This window comes from Microcaecilia unicolor, unplaced genomic scaffold (genome assembly GCF_901765095.1).
Source record: "Microcaecilia unicolor unplaced genomic scaffold, aMicUni1.1, whole genome shotgun sequence".
Classification (NCBI taxonomy): Eukaryota; Metazoa; Chordata; class Amphibia; order Gymnophiona; family Siphonopidae; genus Microcaecilia; species Microcaecilia unicolor.
The window spans coordinates 458083-483876 of record NW_021962914.1 but is presented as its reverse complement, the minus strand read 5'-3'; the positions used below and the strand labels follow the sequence as shown (position 1 = coordinate 483876).

The following is a 25794-nucleotide window of genomic DNA, read 5'->3' as shown; positions in this document are numbered from 1 at the left end:
GGAAAGGAAATAGATGTGGGAATTAAATTTTGAATCTTCATGTGTGTTATGTTCTGTTCCATGCATATTATCATGTATGTATGCACCATAACGCATTACCATTTGTAATTCTGTTACCCGGAAATGGCAACCGCCACTACGGCAAATGTAAGCCACACTGAGCCTGCAAATTGGTGGGAAAATGTGGGATACAAATGCTACAAATAAATAAATAAAATAAATGTGTACTTTACTATGGATACTTTGCATCACATTTCCCACAGGCTCGCATTTCAAAGTTTGCATGCAAGTCTGTGAGTGAGACATACACAGAAACCTACAATTTCTTCCAGCTTATCTCAAAATTGCATCTGTATTCTTAAATCAATGCAACTTGACAGTATATACTTTAACTGCAAGTGAACAAATTTAAGGCTGTACCCAAACATGAAATGAAACAGTGAGAAGAATTTCTCAATTAACTCCAAATCCAGAACTGCAGCCACTTAAAAGTAGGCATTTCAAACCAAGAAAAAAAGAATATTTTAAGAATACTAGCAACCGTTTCCATGATATTAGAGAGTCTGATAGTTTATGGGGAAACAAATAAAGGGTATGTTATGAAACCATGCTAGCGGTCCCTGGTGCAGTAATGCCAACAATGCCCATTCACTTTGAATGGGCTTCATCGGCATTGTTGAGCTGCTTCATAAAAGGCCCTAAATGTGTTACCTTAACTCTTGTCATAAGCAGCAGTATTTGCACCAAGTGCTGTTTTAATGGTCATAAATATATTCATTGTGCTGTCCAAAAAAAAAAAAGCTGGTTTCTTTGCAGGTTGTGATATATTTTATTGGACCAACATAAAGATAACCCAAAGATGATGCTACAAGAAAGATCAAGAACACAGGTCAAAATGGCTTAACAATTTTGAAACCCCATGTACTATACCATACTTAGAAAAATGATCCAACAAAAGCATCAATCTAAAAAGAAACCAACTAATTGAGCATGAATCACAAATGTACAGATTATATGTACATAGTTTTGTGTGAGAAACATTACTAACATACACATTTAGAGGCCATCACAAAACTATATGACACTAGAATTAGACTGCATCAACAAATTCAGAACTGCTTTCTGATATCTGAAATCTTGTGTTGTCAGATTTATATGTCCCACTATTACATAGCAGCTGAAGCATACGCACCAAAAAGTACTGCTAAATATTAAGTTTATACAAGATGGGGATAAAAGCAAGATGCTGCCAAGTATTGACACATCATGAAAATGAATGCTGAACTGGCTATATCAAAAAAATTGCTACTGATTTCACTATACCAATAGCTCCCACACTATATCTATATTCCAGTTTAGTAACAGAAGAGCAGTGAAAACAATCTGCACACAGCCTAGTGAGATCAACAGGATTTCAATCTACATGTTCCTTCAGTAATGCCTCTAATATGCTTCCTGGCAAGTGCAAAAAGCACAGGCTAGATTTTGCCTATTGTTTCTTTAACTGAAGATAAACTGGATTCAGCTGTTTTCATGTCTGACAAGATCCAGGTTTTCACTTTTAATAAGCTCTCAAAAACCTTTGAGCACTTGCTGACCTCTCTTGCTGATCAGACCATCTGAGATTGGTTCACCTTCATTTGCAGATCGACCCTTGAACCTGCAGAGAAAACAGATTCAACTCAAATATATGCTGTAATACATGAATCAAATTGTAATTTTTGCAACTACAGAACCTTTAGTCTTTCAGCATAGGTACCTCCTTACCTATAATTATTCTCTGATCTGCAATACTATTCACAATGTATCTTTTGGTGCACTTCATGAAGCTTTTGACCATGCCCAGAAGTTTTTAAGCTAATGTCAGATATGTTGCTCTCCATTTGATTGAGTAACTTAGTCCAATTGTATAGTTAGTATATGGGGAGTACTATGTACAGCTCTGGAGATCTGACCTTCAAAGGGATATAAATTGGATAGAATTGGTCCAGAGAATGGCTACTAAAATGGTCAGCGGTCTTCATCATAAAGCATATGAGGACAGAAAATTAACTAAATTTGTATACTTTGGAAGTTGAGAGAGAGGGGGAAGATATAGAGACACAACTAAAAACCTCTGTGGCATAAATGCACAGGGGACTTCTTGAGAAGAGGCTAACAAAGGCTATCTTCTAGGAATAAGAAAAAATATCAAAGCAAAGACACGCATTTATCACAATCAAATAAAGAGGAAGACAACCAAGCCTGGGATTGTTAAACTGAGTTGGCAAAGGATCCAATACAGAAGCAGAAAAGCTCAGTCATGAAATCATTTTATTTAAACTCTGTGAGGGATGATTAAATATGAATCGAGAGCTTGTATCACAGGAAAAAGAAACAGAAAGGACAGGAGAACCTGGAGGAGATAACAACAACAACAACAACAACAACAAAAAAGGCGGCCTTTAGACTAAGAGGGGAGCTGATCAATGACCAAATGGGATTAGGATTACACCAGTAGAGACCACTGCAACTAACTATGAAGAAGCAGACAAAAAAAAATATGCAAACCCATCCAGCAGTGAAAGGAAGGAGAGGAGGGTAGCATGAAGATTGAGGACTGATACAAGATAATTCAGAACAGTGCTATAGGGTTATTATATGAGTGATTGCTAAATTTAGAGAACGTATCTTTTTTAGCCCTGCAAACCTGTTTCTTATACACAGCAACAGATTTTCCAGAGATTGTTTTATGCCAATGACCTGCAACACTCAGCACTATGAGCTTGCTGTGTCAACAGTTGAAGGCCTGGACTGTGTGAATATGCTTAACGGAAATCCGATAAGAGGCCAAAGGAGTGATGACATGAGAAAAGATACGAAGGGAAGAGAAATCAACAGGAAACACCTAGGTATTCTCTGCCAAGATCAAAAGTTGGAAAGAAGAGTCCAACAGATGGCAATACACCATTAACAATTAAGGAATAGTCAAGATGAAAAAACAAATCCCAGTCAATGATTAACCTTATATGTGGCAGTCTGAACAAGTTGAAAAAAAACCAAGTCTACCCCCAATCTAGCAATAAAACAAAGATACTTACCTGTAGCAGGTATTCTCCGAGGACAGCAGACTTCATATTCTTATGAGTGGGTAGATGCCGATTTATGCCAAAGTAAAAAAAAGTCACTGTGCGAGTGACTTCCTGCTCACCGTGAGAACGCAGTTTCCTCAGTTTAATTTTAAAGCAAAAACAAATAAAAATAAAATAATGAAACAGATAACTCCAAGGAGAGGTGGGCAGGATTGTGAGAATATGAAGCTTGCCGTCCTCGGAGAATACCTGCTACAGGTAAGTATCTTCACTTTCTCTGAAGACAAGCAGGCTTGCATATTCTTATGAGTGGGGAATCCCTAGCATCCAGGCTCACCGAAAACAACAAACGGCGAGGACATTACACAGATTAACCTGAAACTATATACAATTTGAATGGAACTGCAGCCTGGAACAGAATAAAACTGGTTTTAGGAAGGTGGAGTTGGATTCTAGACCCCAACAGATTCTGCAACACTGACTGCCCAAACCAACTGTCGCGTCGTGTATCCTGCTCAAGCACTAGTGAGATGTGAATGTGTGGACTGAAGACCACGTTACAAATTTCTTCAATGGAGGCTGACCTCAAGTGGGCTACCAAAGCAACCATGGCTCTGAAATTATGAGCAGTAACATGATCCTCCAAAGTCAGCCAAGCCTGGGCATAAGTGAAGGAAATACAATCTGTCAGCCAAATTGAGATGGTGCATTTCCCATGGCAACCCCCATCCCGTTGGGATCAAAAGAAACAAAAAGCCGGACGGACTGTCTCTGGGGCCTTCTCCGCTCCATGTAGTAGGCCAATGTTCTCTTGTAATCCCAGGTATGCAAGCTGCTTTCGCCAAGATGGGCATGAGGTCAGGGGAAAAAATGTTGGCAAGACAATCAACTGGTTCAGATGGAACTCCGACACCACCTTTGGCAGGGACTTAGGGTGAATGTGGACGACTACTCTGTTGTGATGAAACTTAGTATAAGGTGAATTCACCACTAAGGCTTGAAGCTCAGTGACCCTACGAGCTGAAGTAACAGCCACCGACCTTCCAGATCAAGTACTACAGATGGCAAGAATTCAGTGGCTCAAAAGGAGCTTTCATCAGCTGGGTGAGATCCCATGACACTGGTGGAAGACAGGGGGCTTTAACAAAAGCAAACCTCTCATGAAGCGAACTAGAGGCTGTCCAGAGATAGGCTTACCTTCTATACGTTGATGATAAGCACTAAGGTGAATTCTTACAGAGTTGGTCTTGAGACCAGAATCAGATAGGTGTAGAAGGTACTCAAGCAGGGTCTGTGTAGGTCAAGTAAGAGGATCTAGGGCCTTACTCTCACACCAGTCAGCAAACCTCCTCCACTTAAAAGAATAACACCTCTTCATGGAATCTTTCCTGGAAGCTAGCAAGATCCGGGAGACATCCTCTGAAAGACCTAAGGAAGTGAATTTTAGGCTCTCAACATCCAATCTGTGAGAGCCAGAGACTGGAGGTTCTGTGTGATGAAGGTCGGAAAACACTACAATCTTCACGGTTCTTTGGAGGATAATTTCAGAAGAAGAGGGAACCATATCTGCCAAATCCAGTAAGGCGTGATCAGAATCATGGTTCCATAGTCCTGAGTTTCCTACTAGAGGTATCGGAGGATAAGCATACAGGAGACCTGTGCCCCAAATGAGGAGGAAGGCGTCTGATGCTAGTCTGCTGTGGGCCTGAAGCCTGAACAGAACTGAGGGCCTCTGTGGTTGATCTGAGTGGCAAGAACATCCACCGAGGGGGTGCCCAACGCTCAGATCTTGCGGGCTATGTCCATGTGAAGAGACCACTCGTGTGGTTGAATTATCCTGCTCAGCCTGTCGGACAGGGTGCTGTTTACACCCGCCAGATAAGTGGCTTGAAGGAACATGTCATGCTGGCGAGTCCAATGCCATATCAGGACAGCCTCCTGACACAAAGGGCATGATCTAGTGCCCCCTGCATGTTGATGCAATACATTGCAACCTGACTGCCTGTTTGAACAAGACTAATTTGATGGGACAGCCGATCTCTGAAAGTCTGTAGTATTCCAGACTGCTCAAACCTCCAGGAGGTTGATCTGAAGATTTGTTTCCTGGGGGGACCAAGTTCCTTGAGTGTGAAGCCCAGCTACACGAGCTCCCCATCTCAGGAGAGAGGCATCCGTGGTCAGCATCTTTTGTGGCTGAGGAATTTGAAATGGAAGTCCCAGAGTCAAACTGGATCGAATTGTCCACTGCTGAAGAGAGCGAACAACTGGGGACAGGGATGACATCCTCCAGACTTCCCGTGGCTTGATACCACTGAGAAGCCAGGGTTCATTGAGCTGATCTCATGTGAAGACGTGCCATGGGTGTAACATACACTGTGGAAGCCATGTGGCCCAGCAATCTCAACATCTGCCGAGAGGTGACCTGCCGAGAGGCTCGAAACTTGGGACACCAGAAAAACAAGATTGTCTGCTCTGGCTTCCAGAAGGTAGGCTCGAACCTTCTGCATGTTGAGTAGGGCTCCTATGAACTCCAATAGATGAGCAGGGTCATTGGAGCCGACTCTGTGGGTGCTTGAGCACCCCCAATACTGAAAAAATTCTTTGTATGTGTCCAGGGAGGGGTTATTTTCATTGGGCTTAGCACCCCCAATAATTTTGAAAAGTTGGCTCCTATGGGCAGGGTGTAGATGGGACTTGGGGTAGCTTAAAACGAACCCTAGTAGTTCCAGCACCCGAATAGTCATTTGCATGGACTCCAAAGCACTGTCCTCTGAGGTGCTCTTCAACAGTCAATCGCTGAGAAATGGGAACACATGGACTCCCAGTCTGCGTAGCGATGCTGCGACTACTGCTAAACACTTGGTGAAGACCCAGGGTGCTGACGCGAGGCCAAAAGGCAACACGCAGTACTAAAAATGACGTGTTTCCAGTTGAAACCGAAGATACTTCTGGGGGGCAGGAAGTATCGGGATATGAGTATATTTATCCTTTAAGTCTAGAGAGCCATAGCCAATTGTTTTTTTTCTGAATCATTGGGAGAAGGGTGCACAGAAAAACCATGTTGAACTTTTCTTGGATTAGAAATGTATTCAGGGCCCTTAGGTCTGGGAAGGGATGCATCCCCCCCCCCCCCCAACACACTTTTCTGCACAAGGAAGTACCTGGAATAAAATGCCTGCCTTTCTTCCTCTGGTGAAACGGGTTCGACTGCATGGGCCTTCAGAAGGGCAGAGGGTTACTCTGCAAGTACCTCCCTGTGCTGAGAGCTGAATGAGCTCTCGGTGGGCAATTTAGGGGTTTGGAATGCCAATTGAGGGTGTATCCAAGATGGACTGTTTGAAGAACCCACCGGTCGGTTATGAGAAGCCACCTTTGGTGAAAAAATTTCAACTCCCCCCCCCCGTCATCCACAATGGTCACTTTTATTGCAGCTATTCTCTGCTGGAGCCAGTCAAAAACTCATCCCTTGCTTTAACTGGGGAGCAGCAGGCCTTAGGCGCACGCTATTGACGAGAATGAGCTCGCTGGGGCTGAGCCTGAGCAGGCTAACAAGCCAAAGGAGTGTGACTACGCCTACAGCAGTAGTAGGGAGCACTCTTTGACTTGCAAAAAACCTCCTAGATGAGGAGGTGGATGCAGAAGGTGCCCAGCGGGAGAGAGAAGAGATAGTATCAGTGTGTTACTTGATCTGGTCTTCAAACTCCTCAACCTTCTCTCCGAAAATATTATCCCCCCCGGCAGTCAGCAGGGCTATGGTCGGGCCCAAGACACTACAGACACCAAGAATGGCTGTCCTTCCCAGAAATGGTCCGGTTGCATTGGGTCAACGCTTGAAGTCACTGAGAGTCTTCATGGACATGGACGGAAAAACCTCACTGGCCAAATCAAACAACTCGGTGGTGATTGAAAATGGGGCGAAGACATGAGAAAAAGAAGGGAGTACCCGATCGGAGTCAGGGCCTAAAACCAGCCCTCGTCGAAAATAAAGAAAACTTAAAACACAGGCAAAATATATATATACATATCACTAAAAAAAGAAATAAGGCTTTTTTTAAACAAAGAAAACAAATCTCAATAAAACAAAAAAGGAAGGCTGAAGGCACTCAAAAAGCTGTAAGACCAGGTGCATGAAGACCGAGAAAATGCAGCTGCTCTTCATGCAGAAAAAAGAAACTAAGGGAACCGTGTTCTCGTGGCGGGTGGAAGGCAGTTGAGTGCGGCTCACAATTCACAAAGCTCTGACTTTTTACTTTGGCCTAAATGCCGGACTGTGCGACGTGAATCGGCGTCTACCCACTTGTGAGAATATGCAAGTCTGCTTGTCCTTGGACAATACATGATCCCTGCTTTAAAATATAATGAACAGCCAAAATGTGCCAAAGCACCCGAATGCTCTTGGTGGTGGTAGTGACATGATTTGAATTGTTTATCCATAAGTTTGTTCTGTTCTTTTAACAAAAATTCTGGATAAGCATACTATGAATGCAAGAAAGCTTGTTGCAAAATATAGTTAGGATAACTCTTCCATAATAATCGTTGGGACAATACTGTTGTTTGCTCTTTAAACATAATGTCTGAAGAGCAAATGCGCCATATACACAAAAAATTGGCTAATGGCAAGCACCTTGCATAGATGACACAGATGGACAGCTGTCAAATTTTAAGTATTAGTTCCAGTCAAGATTTTTGTGATATACTGTGGTTTCCAGGATTGGTGTTTTTTTTTGTTAAACCTGCACTTCCGGAAAAGAAATGCCATCTTTATCACTTTGTATGGTAAAATGTAAATGACAATCTAGGGAATTTAACCAATGTAGAAATTCCCCCAAAATATGTTCATCATGAGTCCAAATAAGGAATATGTCATCTATGAAATGAATCCATACTTTCTCATGAGAAAACCAAGGTGAAGAGTACAAACTTTTCTCGTCTAACTATGAAACAAAGTAGCCATGCTAGGGGGCCATGGCTGTACCCATGGCCACCCTGTATTTTTGGAGAAAAAAAATTATCAAAAGGAAAAATAATTCTGCTTTTAGCTAAATCTGAGTTACTTGATGTCCTCCTTGATGTTGATACACTACTGTGTCAACTAACTGCAGAGCAGCCTGTTGGGGAACATTAGAATATAATGCCTCAAAATCCATTGTAATTAAAATGTCCACAGATTCAATGTTTTGAAGTTAATAGATATTCCTTAAAAAAATGGGTAGTAACCTTGATGTAAGAGCTTTGCGGGGCTACTGTTAGTGATATGCAAATTATCCTTAAAATCGAGCGTGGTACCGGAAGATTGGAGGGTGGCCCATGTAACGCCCATTTTTAAAAAAGGTTCCAGGGGAGATCCGGGAAATTATAGACTGGTGAGTCTTACGTCGGTGCCGTGGAAAATGGTAGAGGCTATTATCAAAAACAAAATTACAAAGCACATTACTGAGACCAAGTCAGCATGGCTTTTGTGTGGGGAAATCTTGCCTGACCAATTTACTTCAATTCTTTGAAGGAGTAAACAAACATGTGGACAAAGGGGAGCCGGTTGATATTGTGTATCTGGATTTTCAGAAAGCGTCTGACAAGGTACCTCATGAAAGGCTACAGAGGAAATTGGAGGGTCATGGGATAGGAGGAAATGTCCTATTGTGGATTAAAAACTGGTTGCAAGATAGGAAACAGAGAGTGGGGTTAAATGGGCAGTATTCACAATGGAGAAAGGTAGTTAGTGGGGTTCCTCAGGGGTCTGTGCTAGGACTGCTGCTTTTTAATATATTTATAAACGATTTAGAGATGGGAGTAACTAGCGAGGTAATTAAATTTGCTGATGACACAAAGTTATTCAAAGACGTTAACTCGCGACAGGATTGTGAAAAATTACAGAAGGACCTTACGAGACTGGGAAACTAAATGGCAGATGACGTTTAATGTGAGCAAGTGCAAGGTGATGCATGTGGGAAAAAAGAACCCGAATTATAGCTACGTCATGCAAGGTTCCACGTTAAGAGTTATGGACCAAGAAAGGGATCTGGAGGTAGTCGTCGATAATACACTGAAACCTTCTGCTCAGTTTGCTGCTGCGGCTAGGAAAGCGAATAGAATAAGTACATAAGTACATAAGTACATAAGTAGTGCCATACTGGGAAAGACCAAAGGTCCATCTAGCCCAGCATCCTGTCACCGACAGTGGCCAATCCAGGTCAAGGGCACCTGGCACGCTCCCCAAACGTAAAAACATTCCAGACAAGTTATACCTAAAAATGAGGAATTTTTCCAGTCCATTTAATAGCGGTCTATGGACTTGTCCTTTAGGAATCTATCTAACCCCTTTTTAAACTCCGTCAAGCTAACCGCCCGTACCACGTTCTCCGGCAATGAATTCCAGAGTCTAATTACACGTTGGGTGAAGAAAAATTTTCTCCGATTCGTTTTAAATTTACCACACTGTAGCTTCAACTCATGCCCTCTAGTCCTAGTATTTTTGGATAGCGTGAACAGTCGCTTCACATCCACCCGATCCATTCCACTCATTATTTTATACACTTCTATCATATCTCCCCTCAGCCGTCTCTTCTCCAAGCTGAAAAGCCCTAGCCTTCTCAGCCTCTCTTCATAGGAAAGTCGTCCCATCCCCACTATCATTTTCGTCGCCCTTCGCTGTACCTTTTCCAATTCTACTATATCTTTTTTGAGATACGGAGACCAGTACTGAACACAATACTCCAGGTGCGGTCGCACCATGGAGCGATACAACGGCATTATAACATCCGCACACCTGGACTCCATACCCTTCTTAATAACACCCAACATTCTATTCGCTTTCCTAGCCGCAGCAGCACACTGAGCAGAAGGTTTCAGCGTATCATCGACGACGACACCCAGATCCCTTTCTTGATCCGTAACTCCTAACGCGGAACCTTGCAAGACGTAGCTATAATTCGGGTTCCTCTTACCCACATGCATCACTTTGCACTTGTCAACATTGAACTTCATCTGCCACTTGCACGCCCATTCTCCCAGTCTCGCAAGGTCCTCCTGTAATCGTTCACATTCCTCCTGCGACTTGACGACCCTGAATAATTTTGTGTCATCGGCGAATTTAATTACCTCACTAGTTATTCCCATCTCTAGGTCATTTATAAATACATTAAAAAGCAACGGACCCAGCACAGACCCCTGCGGGACCCCACTAACTACCCTCCTCCACTGAGAATACTGGCCACGCAATCCTACTCTCTGCTTCCTATCTTTCAACCAGTTCTTAATCCATAATAATACCCTACCTCCGATTCCATGACTCTGCAATTTCTTCAGGAGTCTTTCGTGCGGCACTTTGTCAAACGCCTTCTGAAAATCCAGATATACAATATCAACTGGCTCCCCATGTCCACATGTTTGCTTACCCCCTCAAAAAAATGCATTAGATTGGTGAGGCAAGACTTCCCTTCACTAAATCCGTGCTGACTTTGTCTCATCAGTCCATGTTTTTGTATATGCTCTGCAATTTTATTCTTAATAATAGCCTCCACCATCTTGCCCGGCACCGACGTCAGACTCACCGGTCTATAATTTCCCGGATCTCCTCTGGAACCTTTCTTAAAAATCGGAGTAACATTGGCTACCCTCCAGTCTTCCGGTATTACACTCGATTTTAGGGACAGATTGCATATTTCTAACAGTAGCTCCGCAAGTTCATTTTTTAGTTCTATTAATACTCTGGGATGAATACCATCAGGTCCCGGTGATTTACTACTCTTCAGCTTGCTGAACTGACCCATTACATCCTCCAAGGTTACAGAGAATTTGTTTAGTTTCTCCGACTCCCCCGCTTCAAATATTCTTTCCGGCACCGGTGTCCCCCCCAAATCCTCCTCGGTGAAGACCGAAGCAAAGAATTCATTTAATTTCTCCGCTACGGCTTTGTCCTCCTTGATCGCCCCTTTAACACCATTTTCGTCCAGCGGCCCAACCGACTCTTTGGCCGGTTTCCTGCTTTTAATGTATCTAAAAAGTTTTTACTATGTATTTTTGCTTCCAACGCTAATTTCTTCTCAAAGTCCTTTTTTGCCCTCCTTATCTCCGCTTTGCATTTGGCTTGGCATTCCTTATGATCTATCCTGTTACTTTCAGTTGGTTCTCTTCTCCACTTTCTGAAGGATTGTTTTTTGGCTCTAATGATTTCCTTTATCTTACTGTTTAGCCACGCCGGCTGACGTTTAGTCTTTTTTCCCTTTTTTCTAATATGTGGAATATATTTGTCCTGAACCTCCAGGATGGTGTTTTTAAACAGCATCCACGCCTGATGCAAGTTTTTTACTCTGCGAGCTGCTCCTTTCAGTCTTTTTTTCACCATTTTTCTCATTTTGTCGTAATCACCTTTTCTATAGTTAAACGCTAGCGTACTTGATTTCCTAGTTTCACTTCCTTCAATGCCAATATCAAAACCGATCATATTATGATCACTGTTATCAAGCGGCCCTCGTATCGTTACCCCCTGCACTAGATCATGAGCACCACTAAGGACTAAGTCTAGTATTTTTCCTTCTCTTGTCGGCTCCTGAACTAGCTGTTCCATGAAGCTGTCCTTGATTTCATCAAGAAATCTTATGTCCCTTGCGTGTACAGATGTTACATTACCCCAGTCTATATGCGGGTAATTGAAATCCCCCATTATTATTGTGTTGCCCAGTTTGTTTGCGTCCCTGATTTCCTTTAACATTTCCGCATCCGTCTGTTCGTCCTGGCCAGGCGGACGGTAGTACACTCCTATCACTATCCTTTTCCCCTTTGCACATGGAATTTCAATCCACAGTGATTCCAAGGAGTGTTTTGCTTCCTGCAGAATTTTCAATCTATTTGATTCAAGGCTCTCGTTAATATACAATGCTACCCGTCCACCAATCCGATTCACCCTATCACTACGATATAATTTGTACCCCGGTATGACAGTGTCCCACTGGTTATCCTCCTTCCACCAGGTCTCAGAGATGCCTATTATATGTTGGGTATTATTAGGAAAGGTATGGAAAACAGGTGCGAGGATGTTATAAAGCCGTTGTATCGCTCCATGGTGCGAGTATTGTGTTCAATTCTGGTCGCCGAATCTCAAGAAAGATATAGTAGAATTGGAAAAGGTGCAGCGAAGGGCGACTAAAATGATAGTGGAGATGGGACGACTTCCCTATGAAGAAAGACTAAGGAGGCTAGGGCTTTTCTGCTTGGAGAAGAGACGGCTGAGGGGAGACATGATAGAGGTATATACAGTGGGGGAAATAAGTATTTGATCCCTTGCTGATTTTGTAAGTTTGCCCACTGACAAAGACATGAGCAGCCCATAATTGAAGGGTAGGTTATTGGTAACAGTGAGAGATAGCACATCACAAATTAAATCCGGAAAATCACATTGTGGAAAGTATATGAATTTATTTGCATTCTGCAGAGGGAAATAAGTATTTAATCCCTCTGGCAAACAAGACCTAATACTTGGTGGCAAAACCCTTGTTGGCAAGCACAGCGGTCAGACGTCTTCTGTAGTTGATGATGAGGTTTACACACATGTCAGGAGGAATTTTGGTCCACTCCTCTTTGCAGATCATCTCTAAATCATTAAGAGTTCTGGGCTGTCGCTTGGCAACTCACAGCTTCAGCTCCCTCCATAAGTTTTCAATGGGATTAAGGTCTGGTGACTGGCTAGGCCACTCCATGACCCTAATGTGCTTCTTCCTGAGCCACTCCTTTGTTGCCTTGGCTGTATGTTTTGGGTCATTGTCGTGCTGGAAGACCCAGCCACGACCCATTTTTAAGGCCCTGGCGGAGGGAAGGAGGTTGTCACTCAGAATTGTACGGTACATGGCCCCATCCATTCTCCCATTGATGCGGTGAAGTAGTCCTGTGCCCTTAGCAGAGAAACACCCCCAAAACATAACATTTCCACCTCCATGCTTGACAGTGGGGACGGTGTTCTTTGGGTCATAGGCAGCCTTTCTCTTCCTCCAAACACGGCGAGTTGAGTTCATGCCAAAGAGCTCAATTTTTGTCTCATCTGACCACAGCACCTTCTCCCAATCACTCTCGGCATCATCCAGGTGTTCACTGGCAAACTTCAGACGGGCCGTCACATGTGCCTTCCGGAGCAGGGGGACCTTGCGGGCACTGCAGGATTGCAATCCGTTATGTCGTAATGTGTTACCAATGGTTTTCGTGGTGACAGTGGTCCCAGCTGCCTTGAGATCATTGACAAGTTCCCCCCTTGTAGTTGTAGGTTGATTTCTAACCTTCCTCATGATCAAGGATACCCCACGAGGTGAGATTTTGCGTGGAGCCCCAGATCTTTGTCGATTGACAGTCATTTTGTACTTCTTCCATTTTCTTACTATGGCACTAACAGTTGTCTCCTTCTCGCCCAGCGTCTTACTGATGGTTTTGTAGCCCATTCCAGCCTTGTGCAGGTGTATGATCTTGTCCCTGACATCCTTAGACAGCTCCTTGCTCTTGGCCATTTTGTAGAGGTTAGAGTCTGACTGATTCACTGAGTCTGTGGACAGGTGTCTTTCATACAGGTGACCATTGCCGACAGCTGTCTGTCATGCAGGTAACGAGTTGATTTGGAGCATCTACCTGGTCTGTAGGGGCCAGATCTCTTACTGGTTGGTGGGGGATCAAATACTTATTTCCCTCTGCAGAATGCAAATAAATTCATATACTTTCCACAATGTGATTTTCCGGATTTAATTTGTGATGTGCTATCTCTCACTGTTACCAATAACCTACCCTTCAATTATGGGCTGCTCATGTCTTTGTCAGTGGGCAAACTTACAAAATCAGCAAGGGATCAAATACTTATTTCCCCCACTGTAAAATAATGAGTGGAGTGGAACAGGTGGATGTGAAGCATCTGTTCACGCTTTCCAAAAATACTAGGACTAAGGGGCATGTGATGAAACTACACTGTAGTAAATTTAAAACAAATCGGAGAAAATATTTCTTCACCCAACGCATAATTAAACTCTGGAATTCATTGCCGGAGAACGTGAAGGCGGTTAGCTTAGCAGAGTTTAAAAAGGGGTTAGACGGTTTCCTAAAGGACAAGTCCATAAACCACTACTAAATGGACTTGGGAAAAATCCACAATTCCAGGAATAACATGTATAGAATGTTTGTACGTTTGGGAAGCTCGCCAGGTGCACTTGGCCTGGATTGGCCGTTGTCGTGGACAGGATGCTGGGCTCGATGGATCCTTGGTCTTTTCCCAGTGTGGCATTACTTATGTACTTACTTATGTACTTATGCTCAGTCATGTGGCTTGCTTGAGATACATGTGGCTTCAAAAAGTAGTCTACAAATTTGGACGCTGGCTCTAATATGGTCCCTCTCAAGGAAACTATTGGGTATCTTGGGGGCTGATCCATGGATTTATGTATTTTTGGTACTATATAAAATACTGGAATGTGTGGTTCAGCCAGAACCAAAAACTTGGCTTCAGCTTTAGATATAACTCCTTGGGTACAGGCTTGGATGTCTATGGTAAGAAGGGTAGATTTCAAAGTAGAAGTGGGATCCGAAGACAAAGGAACATAAAAGTCTCTATTTAGATGTTTCCACACCTCCATAGTTTACTGATCCCTATGTAGAACCACAGTGGATCCCTCCTTCATCTGCTGGTTTTATGACTAAGGATCATACTTTAATTGATGAATCGCCTGCCACTCCTAATGGGTCATATTCAACTTTTTCAAATTTGGAGTGGATTGCATCTTGGATATGTCAAGCAACACCAGCTGTAGAGATGTGAAGATAATAGGGTCCATTGGACCCAGGGGTATCCACTTAGAGGGCGCCCTAAAAATAGAGTGTTCATTACTAATGGAACAATTGGAAAAATACAGATGTACTTGAAGCGTCTTCACTAACTTTGCAATATCTTGGTGGGCAGTAAAAGGATCATGATTATTAAAAGGAACAAAGGAAAGACATTTGTTAAGTACAAACAATTGTGTCTGTGATACTTCTACACTAGAGATATTAATAGCTAATATGCCTTTGGACTCTTGGAGCAAGTCTCTGGATGAGTCCATTCTTGGCTGTATCTTTGGCCTGCTCTTTGGGCTTGCCATCTGTTTCCTCCTCGATCTCCATGTGGGGGATTTGGACCTACTCTGTGTATTCTCTCTGCTACTGCCTTTACCTGAACTGCTATCACTCTCAGGTTAAACACTTGAAATTTCCTTCCCATCATCCTTTGCCTTTCTATTTATTCAAGAGTAGATGGTACCTTTAGAATAAACTTCTGAGCCTCTGTGGAACTTCTTAATCTTATTCTATTTCATTTTAACACAAAACTGTTCCAAATTCTGCTGTCTTTCTGTTAGCTGCTCTTGAAATTGTGCGAACATAGAGAAATCAGTTTGTAATTTTGTTTATAAACTTCCTCTGATCAACCAGTTCGTTCTTCAGTAACTTCTTGATTCGTATCCACTATAATTAACAGGAGAGTGAAGCAGGTAGCACAGGTAGTAATGTGTAACCGGAAGATTGGAGGGTGGCCAATGTTAATGCAGATTTTTTAAAAAAGGTTCCAGAGGGGATCTGGGAAATTATAAACCGGTGGGCCAGATGTCGGTACCGGGCAAAATGGTAGAGACTATTAAAAAGAACAAAATTACAGAGCATATTCAAAAGCATGGATTAATGGGACAAAGCCAACATGGATTTAGTGAAGTGAAATCTTGACTCACCAATCTATTACATTTCTTTGAAGGAGTAAACAAACACGTGGATAAAGGTGAGACAGTCAATATTTTCTATCTGGATTTTTAAAAGGCATTTGACAAAGTACCTCATGAAAGACTCCAGAGGAAACTGGAGAACCATGGGGATAGGAGGTACTGTTCTATTGTGGATTAAAAACTGTTTAAAAAGATAGAAAACAGAGAGTAGGGTTAAATGGTCAGTATTCTCAATGGAGAATGGTAGATAGTGGAATTTGTGGCCGGAGAACATGGTAAAGGTGGTTAGCTTAGCAGGGTTTAAATGGCTTCTTAAAGGAAATGTCCATAGACCATTGTTAAATTGACTTGTGGAAAATCCACTGCTTATTTCTGGGATAAGCAGCATAGAATGTATTTTCTGGGATCTTGCCAGGTATTTGTGACCTGGATTGGCCACTGTTGGAAACAGGATGCTGGGCTTGATGGACATTTGGTCTGTCCCAGTGTGGCAATACTTATGTACTTAAGTAGGGGCCAGGTGCTTCCCTAACTTGTTTTTCCTGTTGCCACTATCTCTTCCAGTGTGCAGTACAAATCCACAGAGCACCAGGCAGGTTGAACAGCTGATGTGAGCTGTGAACCACATGTGCAGGAGGAGTACAAGCAATAGTAAAGGGCAGGATAGAGAAGCATTAGGTCCACTGCACCACCAATTGCACTCTTCTGTTGTTACTTCTCTGTGCACTGAAAAAATTGGTGGCTGTAGCTATGCTATACTGACATCAGTATTTAATGTAGGCAACTAGTACTGGCAGTTTGTTTTGTATTCCTTACATGAGCAGCCTGTAAAGTACACGGAAACAATAATAGTGTTGTCCTCAAGTGTGAGAGCCTAATGATCAGAACTAATAGGAGACATTAATAAACATTAAATGTGACCCTCCTCATTTACCTCATTTGATTACTATACAACCTTGTACTTGTTATCAACCGACTGGGCAAACGCCTCTGACGGTACTATGTAAGCCACATTGAGCCTGCAAATAGGTGGGAAAATGTGGGGTACAAATGCAACAAATAAAACATTCACCTAGAAAACTCTGACGACAATAAAACCAAAGTAGTGAAGAATTTCCTGGCTTCCTGGACGTTTAGAGTCCAGAAGCTGAATCGTTCCATAACAAGGGCCACCTACTGGACCTTTTTGATCATAGACTAATGAATATCAGGAACATCTATACATCCGACAGCAACTGGACACCCACCCCACAACTGATGGAATACCTGTCACGTCATGATGTAGTACACCATTCTCAATCTGGATTTAGACCACAATACAGTACAGAAACAGTTCTCATATCGTTTGTGAATGAGGTCAGAAGAGAAATCAGTACAGGAAGGTGATAGTACTACAAATTTGACTTGTTGAGTGCAATTGACGTAGTCGACCACAACACACTAATATATATTCTACACCATATTGAACTTGGAGCAGTACTACAGTGGCTAAGCGGATTCCTCAAACTCAGATCTTACAAAGCCAAGTTCTTAAAAACCCTATCACTGACATGGTCCCCAGTGTGTGGAGTACCCCAGAGATCACCGCTATCCCCAATCTTATTTAACGTCCTGATGGCACCTTTGAGGAGAAAGCTGGAAACAAAGGGATTTAAATCATACATATACACGGGCGATGTAAAGCGAGGTTACTAACCTGTAGCGGGTATTCTCAGAGGACAGCAGGCTGATTGTTCTCACGATTGGGTGACGTCCACGGCAGCCGCAGGATCGGAAGATCTTCCTAGCAACAGAAGTTTGCTAGCTCTCGCGTGATCCACGTGCATCGCGCATGTGCGACCATCTTCCCGCCCGAAAGCGAGCGTGCTCGCCAGTCCAGTAAATAGCAAAAACAAGGGAAGACACAACTCCAAAGGGGAGGCGGGCAGGTTGGTGAGAACAATCAGCCTGCTGTCCTCGGAAAATACCCGCTACAGATTAGTAACCTCGCTTTCTCCAAGGACAAGCAGGCTGCTTGTTCTCACGATTGGGGTATCCCTAGCCCCCAGGCTCACTCAAAACAACAAACAGTGGTCAACTGGACCTCACAACGGTGAGGACATAACTGAGATTGACCGAAACAGAACCAACTGAGAGTGCAGCCTGGAACAGAATAAAAAATGGGCCTAGGGGGGTGGAGTTGGATTCTAAACCCGAAACAGATTCTGCAGCACCGACTGCCGAACCGACTGTTGCGTCGGGTATCCTGCTGTAGGCAGTAATGAGATGTGAATGCGTGGACAGATGACCACGTCGCAACCTTGCAAATCTCTTCGATAGTGGCTGACTTCAAGTGGGCCACTGACGCCGCCATGGCTCGAACACTATGAGCCGTGACATGGCCCTCAAGAGTCAGCCTAGCCTGGGCATAAGTGAAGGAAATGCAATCTGCTAGCCAATTTGAGATAGTGCGTTTCCCGACAGCCACTCCCCTTCTATTGGGGTCAAAAGAAACAAACAATTGGGCGGACTGTCTGTGTGGGCTTGTCCACTCCAGATAGAAGGCCAATGCTTGCTTGCAGTCCAAGGTGTGCAACTGACGTTCAGCAGGGCGGATATGAGGCCGGGGAAAGAATGTTGGCAAGACAATTGACTGGTTAAGATGGAACTCCGACACCACTTTTGGCAAGAACTACTACTACTTAACATTTCTAAAGCGCTACTAGGGTTACACAGCGCTGTACAATTTAAAGAACTTAGGGTGAGTGCGGAGGACTACTCTGTTATGATGAAATTTGGTATAAGGAGCATGAGCTACTAAGGCCTGAAGCTCACTGACTCTACGAGCTGAAGTGACTGCCACCAAGAAAAAGACCTTCCAGGTCAAGTACTTCAGATGGCAAGAATTCAGTGGCTCAAAAGGAGGTTTCATCAGCTGGGTGAGAACGACATTGAGATCCCATGACACCGTAGGAGGCTTGATAGGGGGCTCTGACAAAAGCAAACCTCTCATGAAGCGAACAACTAAAGGCTGTCCCGAGATAGGCTTACCCTCTACACGATAATGGAAAGCACTAATCGCACTAAGGTGAACTCTTACAGAGTTGGTCTTAAGGCCAGACTCTGACAAGTGCAGAAGGTATTCAAGCAGGGTCTGTGTAGGACAAGAACGAGGATCTAGGGCCTGGCTGTCACACCAGATGGCAAACCTCTTCCATTTGAAAGTATAACACCTCTTCGTGGAATCTTTCCTGGAAACAAGCAAGACTCGGGAGACACCCTCAGAAAGACCCAAGGAGGCGAAATCTATGCTCTCAACATCCAGGCCGTGAGAGCCAGGGACCAGAGGTTGGGATGCAGAAGCACCCCATCGTTCTGAGTAATGAGGGTTGGAAAATACTTTAACCTCCCTCCGACCGGCAGATTGTCCGGCACAGACACTTTTATCTCGGCTATGCTCGCCTGGAGCCAGTCAAAAGCCCGTCCCTTGCTTTTGCTGGAGAGCCACAGGGGCCTGTGAAGTCACACGCTGTTGACGGGAACGAGCGCGCTGGGGCTTAGCCTGAGCAGGCTGGTGGGAAGGAGGATTGTACCTGTGCTTATTGTAAGCGTAGGGAGCATTCTTCCGACCCCCATAAAAACATCTACCTGAAGAGGTAGATGCTGAAGGCATCCGGTGGGAGAGCTTGTCGAATGCGGTGTCCCGCTGGTGAAGCTGGTCTACCACCTGTTCGACGCGCTCACCAAAAATGTTACCCCCCGCCCCCCGGCAAGGAGCATCCGCTATCCGCTGCTGGACTCTATTCTCCAGGTCAGAGGCACGCAGCCATGAGAGTCTGCGCATCACTATACATTGGGCAGTGGCCCTGGACGCTACATCAAAAGAATCGTAGGCACCCCTGGACAGGAATTTCCTACACGCCTTCAGCTGCCTGACCACCTCCTGAAAAGGCTTAGCCTGCTCCGCAGGGAGCTTGTCGACCAAGTCCGCCAGCTGCCGCACATTGTTCCGCAAGTGGATGCTCGTGTAGAGCTGGTAGGACTGAATCTTGGACACGAGCATAGTAGAACGGTAGGCCTTCCTCCCAAAAGAGTCTAGAGTCTTAGACTCACACCCCGGGGGCGCCGAAGCGTAATCTCTACTACTCTTGGCTTTCTTGAGAGCTGAATCCACAACTGCAGAGTCATGAGGCAACTGGGTCCTCATCAACTCCGGGTCCCCATGGATCCGATACTGGGACTCAACCTTCTTGGGAATGTGGGGGTTACTTAATGGTTTCGTCCAGTTCGCCAACAATGTCTGCTTCAGGACATTATGAAGGGGAATAGTGGACTCCTCCTTAGGTGGTGAAGGATAGTCCAGGACCTCGAACACCTCAGCCCTGGGCTCATACTCAGTAACCACTGGGAAGGGAATGGCCGTAGACATTTCCCGGACAAAGGACGCGAAAGACAGACTCAGGGGGAGAGAGAGCTTTCTCTCTGGCGAAGGGGTGGGATCGGAGGGAAGATCACAAGACTCCTCATCAGAGAAATACCTGGTGTCCTCCTCTGCCTCCCACAAGGCCTCACCGTTGGTATCAGACAAGTTCACGAACTTCAGTCCGAAGCCGAGCCCATCTCGACGCAGAGGAACCCGGTCCTCGATGGTGGTGCCGCGAGGAAGATTCCTGCACCGGCGGCAACGAAGCTCCCTCCAGTGACGTCGGCGGGGTGTCCTCCTGGGTGGCAGCAGACGCCGATGCCGCAAGCGGTACCGGCGTCGCAGTCTGCACCACGGGCAGAGAGCCAACTGTCGCATCTCTCGACAGTACCGCCAGCGCAGGCACCGGCGGAACTGGAGCAGAAGGTCGCAGCAGCTCTTCCAGAATTTCTGGAAGTATGGCTCTGAGGCGCTCGTCCAGAGTGGATGTCGAGCAAGGCAGTGGGGCCGGTACAGGCGACGAGCCGAGAACCTGCCTGGGGTGCAGAGGCGGTACCGGGCTGTCCGGAGCAGAGCGCATCAACACATCTTGTATGGAGGGCGAGCGGTCCTCCCGGCGTCGACGCTTCACGGGTACCGAATCCTTCGGTGACCTGGAGCTCTCGGTATCGTGGCGGGAAGATGACCGATGGCGGTGCTTCTTCGCCTTCGCTCGAAGCACGCCAGGGTTACCTCCCGGTACCAAAGAGGACGACGTTGAATCCAAACGTCGCCTTGGGGCCGGGTCCGAAGAAGGTCAGTTCTGGGGGGCCTGCACCGCAGGAGCCCTCGAGGCAGGTGGAGACCCACTCGATGGCTCACTGCTACCAGCGTGGGATCTCTGGACAGCCATCACCTGCGCTCCAGACGTTGATGCTCCCTCCGATGCCGACATCAATACCGGCGATGACCTCGGTACCGCTGGCTCCCTTGGCGTCGAAAGACTGGACGAGGCTCTGAACAAGATGTTCCACTGAGCCAAGCTCGCCGCCTGAGTCCTCTTTTTGAGCTGGAGGCACAAAGAACAGGCGTCCAGGCGATGACCAGCCCCGAGACAGTGAAGACACGAAACGTGTCTATCAGTTACCAAGATCGTCCGGTGGTACCGTGTGCACTTGTTGAAGCCGCTGGCAGGCTTAGATGACATGGGTGGAAAAATCGCGCCGGCGAGGTCAAATGTGATGATGCCGAAAAAAGAGGCACCAAAAAGGGGAAAGACCCGTATGGGCGGCGAAAAAGCCGCTTACACAAAAGAAAGAAAACTTATGGCGGAAAACTACTACGAAGTAGCAGAAACTTCTTTTTTTTTTTATTTTTAGAGAACACATGAGAGTTGAAGAAAACAGCCAAAAAGATGCAAAATCGCGGCAAAGAATGCGGCGGGGCCTCTCTGGGGCAGAGAACGAGCGATACACGTCCGTTTTGAACCGCGGAAAAAGAGAGACTGGCGAGCACGCTCGCGTTCGGACGGGAAGACGGTCGCACATGCGCGATGCACACGGATCAGGCGAGAGCTAGCAAACTTCTGTTGCTAGGAAGATCTTCCGGTCCTGGGGCTGCCGTGGACGTCACCCAATCGTGAGAACAAGCAGCCTGCTTGTCCTCGGAGAATGCTATATATCCCCTTCAAAGGGGACATCAAGGGTATCATTGAGCAGATTCAATCAGGAATCAAAATAATTGAGAACTGGGCCTCAACCTTCAGACAAACTCCAAGGAAAAACCAAATATCTAGAAATCACAAGCCCATACTGCACGACTACACATAATAGGTTTCATAATTGGTCATAATTGGTCTACCCACTGGAAAGAAACCTAAAAGTCCTAGGAGTCATAATAGACCAGTACCTAACGTTCGTCAACCAAATATCAGCAGTCACCAAACAGGTTTTCAAAAAACACTATGGAAACTAAGAATTAGGAATCTCTTCTCACTAAAAATATTCCGCCTTCTAGTACAAACGCTGATCCTACCCAAGACTGATTACTGCAATGAGATATATGCAGGATGTTAAGGCCTTGAGTCTAAAGAAACTTCAAACTACCCAAAATACCACAGCACACCTAATTTTCAAGGCTTTGCGATACCAAAGGGCTACCCTACTACTATAATCATTACACTGGCTGCCAGTGAAAGCCATGATCTACTTCAAAATCATCTCACTTGTCTTCCAGATACTATATGGACCGGCCCCCGTCCATAAGAGATCTCTAATTGATCTACCACTAAGGAATCTCTCAAAAGGATCCCGGAACTTCCTTTTACTCCATCTCCACATTTGCAGGGGGAATTCAGTACAAATCTATACACGCCATGTGTTCTGTCTTCTGACAGCCTTGCACTAGTTTATAATGTGATCCTAAAATGTGTTTAATGCCTTTACTGTTATTCTCATTTCTAAGGACTTTCACTGCTGCAGTTCTCACTGCAAAGACAGGTAAGCAAAGCATTGTGTGTAATGTAGTTTCCAAGCGATGCAGCCACACTTGCTTATCTGTATAAGAACTGGTATCATTGGTTGTGCTACTGCCTAGACCTCTTTTCTCTCTCAGCCAAGCTTGGCCCCTGTGTCTACCTGCTATCATTTCCTGGTCAGTCATACTATCTCTGCCCTGTGAAGTCAGCCAGGTATGACCTTTCCCTCCAGTCGAGAGCCGTCCTCTAGGACCACCCCTTGCTACCCGATGGCAGGCTCTGTCCCCATTGGTCCTTACCTGCTCCTCCCTGAGCCTGTGTGAGGCTTCTTGTCCTCTTTGTCCCTTCAGCCATGAGGCATTCACCATCTTGCTAGAGACATGGGGGATGCACCATCTTGCCCCAGACAGAAATCCCAGCATCAAAACAACCCAGCAAATATCGAGCAGTAATTCTCTGATCATCACAATCATTTCTCCACCACTATTAAACTGTGCGAGTCAATCCCTCAAGTAATACGTCTTTATCATCAAGTGTCACGTCTCTGGCCGTGACCACCCTCAGACTTACCTTATTTCTGGGGGTCAGCTTCAAAGCTGGCTTCTGCCTATCCTTTCTGGAGTAGTTTTCCTTCTGTGTGCTGGCTGCTTCCAGCATGGCTCTAATTACTCCACTCTACTGCACCTGGGGGTGCTGCCTGAGTTAGCTCTACCTCTGTCTCCAGATTGGCTCTGTTTGCTCCTCTGTGCTGCACCTAGGTATTCTAAGTCTCTCTATGTTCTGTGCGCGCTCTACCTGCTCCTTGGTTTGTGCTCATCTCACCCGCTGGTGGCCCGAGCCAGTGGCTGCCATACTTTGTCTTGCTGTTCCTACCCGTTCCAGACTTTAGCCCGGTCCGGTTCTTCCAGGCTGCCGGACTTGTCTCTCTTGTTTGTGCCTGGACAGCCTCCGTAGTTGCTTACTGATGGCTGCAGCTGCTCCTCAGGTGTTGAAGGGCTTTATCAATCACTTAGAGACTGCAGCATTGGCCTTTGCATCGTCTAAGGCCCCTGGTATGTTAGAAGGCTCTGTGCACTGCTACCTTGTCCAGTTCAGTGTGAGTTTCTAGCTTGTTACTAGTAGCTTGGGCATAGCTTTTCTTGTTGGCTTGTGTACAGCTTTACTAGTTCTCCTGTGTGTTATGTGAGTTCCTAGCGTGTGACTAGTTAGCTTGGGCATAGCTTTCTTGTTAGCTTGTGTACAGCTTTACTAGTTTTCTTGTGTTCAGCTTTCTGGTTTTCCCGTGTGGGTTTTACTTTGGTTCTGGAGCTTCAGCCCTAGTCTTGTCCGCTGCCAGTACTCCTTGCTACTGGAGCTCTAGCCATAGTCTTGCTACTTGACCTGACCATTGCCTGTATCTGACTACTCTCTGCCTGCTGCCTGAACCCCAATACTTGCTGCCTGCTGCCTGACCCGACTACTGCCTGAACCCGGATATTCTCTGCCTGTGGCCAGACCTGACTATTACCAGAACCTGGACATTCCCTGCCTGTCTGTCTTGCTTTCGCCTAGGTGCCTGGGGGCACTTCTGTATCCTGATTCCTGTTGTTCCTGATTGCTAGTTCCAGTTCCAGTTTCCGTGTAAGCCCTGCCGGCTGCCCGAACCTGAGAGCTCAACCGTCGGGGAACGGTGGCTAAGCGTAGGTGAAGCCTAGTTCCAGTGTGTTCCTGTCCAGCGGGTTCCAGTCCTGTGTGTTCCAGTCCAATGGGTTCCAGTTCTGTGTATTCCAGTGCAGAACTCCAGTCCGGGGTTCCAGTCCAGCCTTGCCTCGTCTCTGCTTTGAAGGTGACCTTGCCTGCCACTGCCGCTCCACAGTAGTGGTCCAAGGGCTCACAAAGCCAGTGCTTCCAGGGAAGAAGCCTGACATCAAGCAAGACCTTCCTTTATTAAACTAATCTGAGCCTTTACATAATTGACCCTATGTACACTTAATACTCATATTCATTAGGAAATGCTTCTTAGTCTATAATGTTTTCTTCATTTTCCTCAGTTATGATGCTTCTTTCCCTGTCCAACTGTTAAGCCAATTTTATTGTAATACTTTCTTAACTATCATGCAATCATGTAACTTTGTTAATCTGTAAACTACATTGAACCAAATATCATTTGGATAATGTGGGATCAATAAATGGAAGTGTCTGACAGATGACCAGTTGACCTCTCCTCCAAGATGGCCCTGGCTCTTCCTATAAACACCCAGGAGCGCTCTGAGTCAAAGTATATAGTAGGAGACATTCGAGTCCCTGCCTGCCTGGGTTTAGAGCTTCAAGGCATCGTGGACCTCTGATATGCCAGGAATGCTTCCTCTCCTGACGGACTGGAGATAGACACCGGTGTGAATGGCACCAATTTTGAAGCCCTTCGAGGCCTTGGTGTCGATACAATCATGCAGGCAGTATATGGATCTTGAATGTTGAATTGATAACTTTAAGCACTGGCATTCAAAACAACAGCTCTGAAAAAAGAAAAGTTGCTTGCTATCTCTAGGGGCATGGCCCTTGCCTATATAACCACTAACAAGGCTGGTAACAACCTCAGCACCAGATACTTCAAGTCATGTATCAATACAGCATGAACTGTGCCCTGATTTTACCAAGGTCCTGCTTCAGCAAGAAGGAATTGCTTATGAACTGTTTGCCTAGTGCAATCACCTGACAAACATTCTTGCACAATGATATGTACCCCAGGTCAGGCTAATCCAGTCACATCACAGCCTCGGCATGGAAGGCACCACAGAGCCCATGTCACGGTCCTCAAGTTCCAGAAATTGCAACTTTGACACAAAATGGACATTCCAGTAATTTCCCAGATCAGGTGGTCTAGGACATAGGGAAGAGCTTGCTTAACTTCAAGGATAATACCTCCACTAGGATGGTATAAAGCAGCACAGGAAACCAAGGAGTGTAAGTTGGTTTTTCCATTCGGCCTGAATTACCACCATTCAGGTTTCTACCAGCCATTTTCTCTGCAGAACCACTATGACCTGCTGAGGATCTTCTGCATCCAGCTGTTCATTGGGTGTCCTGCACTGACATCACCTGCTATCCTCATCTATATCCAGGTTATATGCTAAAATAAATAAAAATATCAGCAAAAACATTGCAACTTCA

General features: G+C 45.3%; 1 protein-coding gene across 1 annotated transcript in view; it reads right to left on the bottom strand.

The window, feature by feature from the left end:
- Positions 1–200: 200 nt before the first annotated feature.
- LOC115458661 (coiled-coil domain-containing protein 9-like) overlaps positions 201–25794 on the bottom strand; it is a 113501-nt gene continuing 87907 nt past the window's right edge. Inside the window, exon 4 of the mRNA XM_030188496.1 lies at positions 201–1660. Coding sequence (XP_030044356.1) covers positions 1573–1660 — 88 coding nt within the window. The 3' untranslated portion in view covers positions 201–1572. The remainder of the gene's footprint in view (positions 1661–25794) is intronic.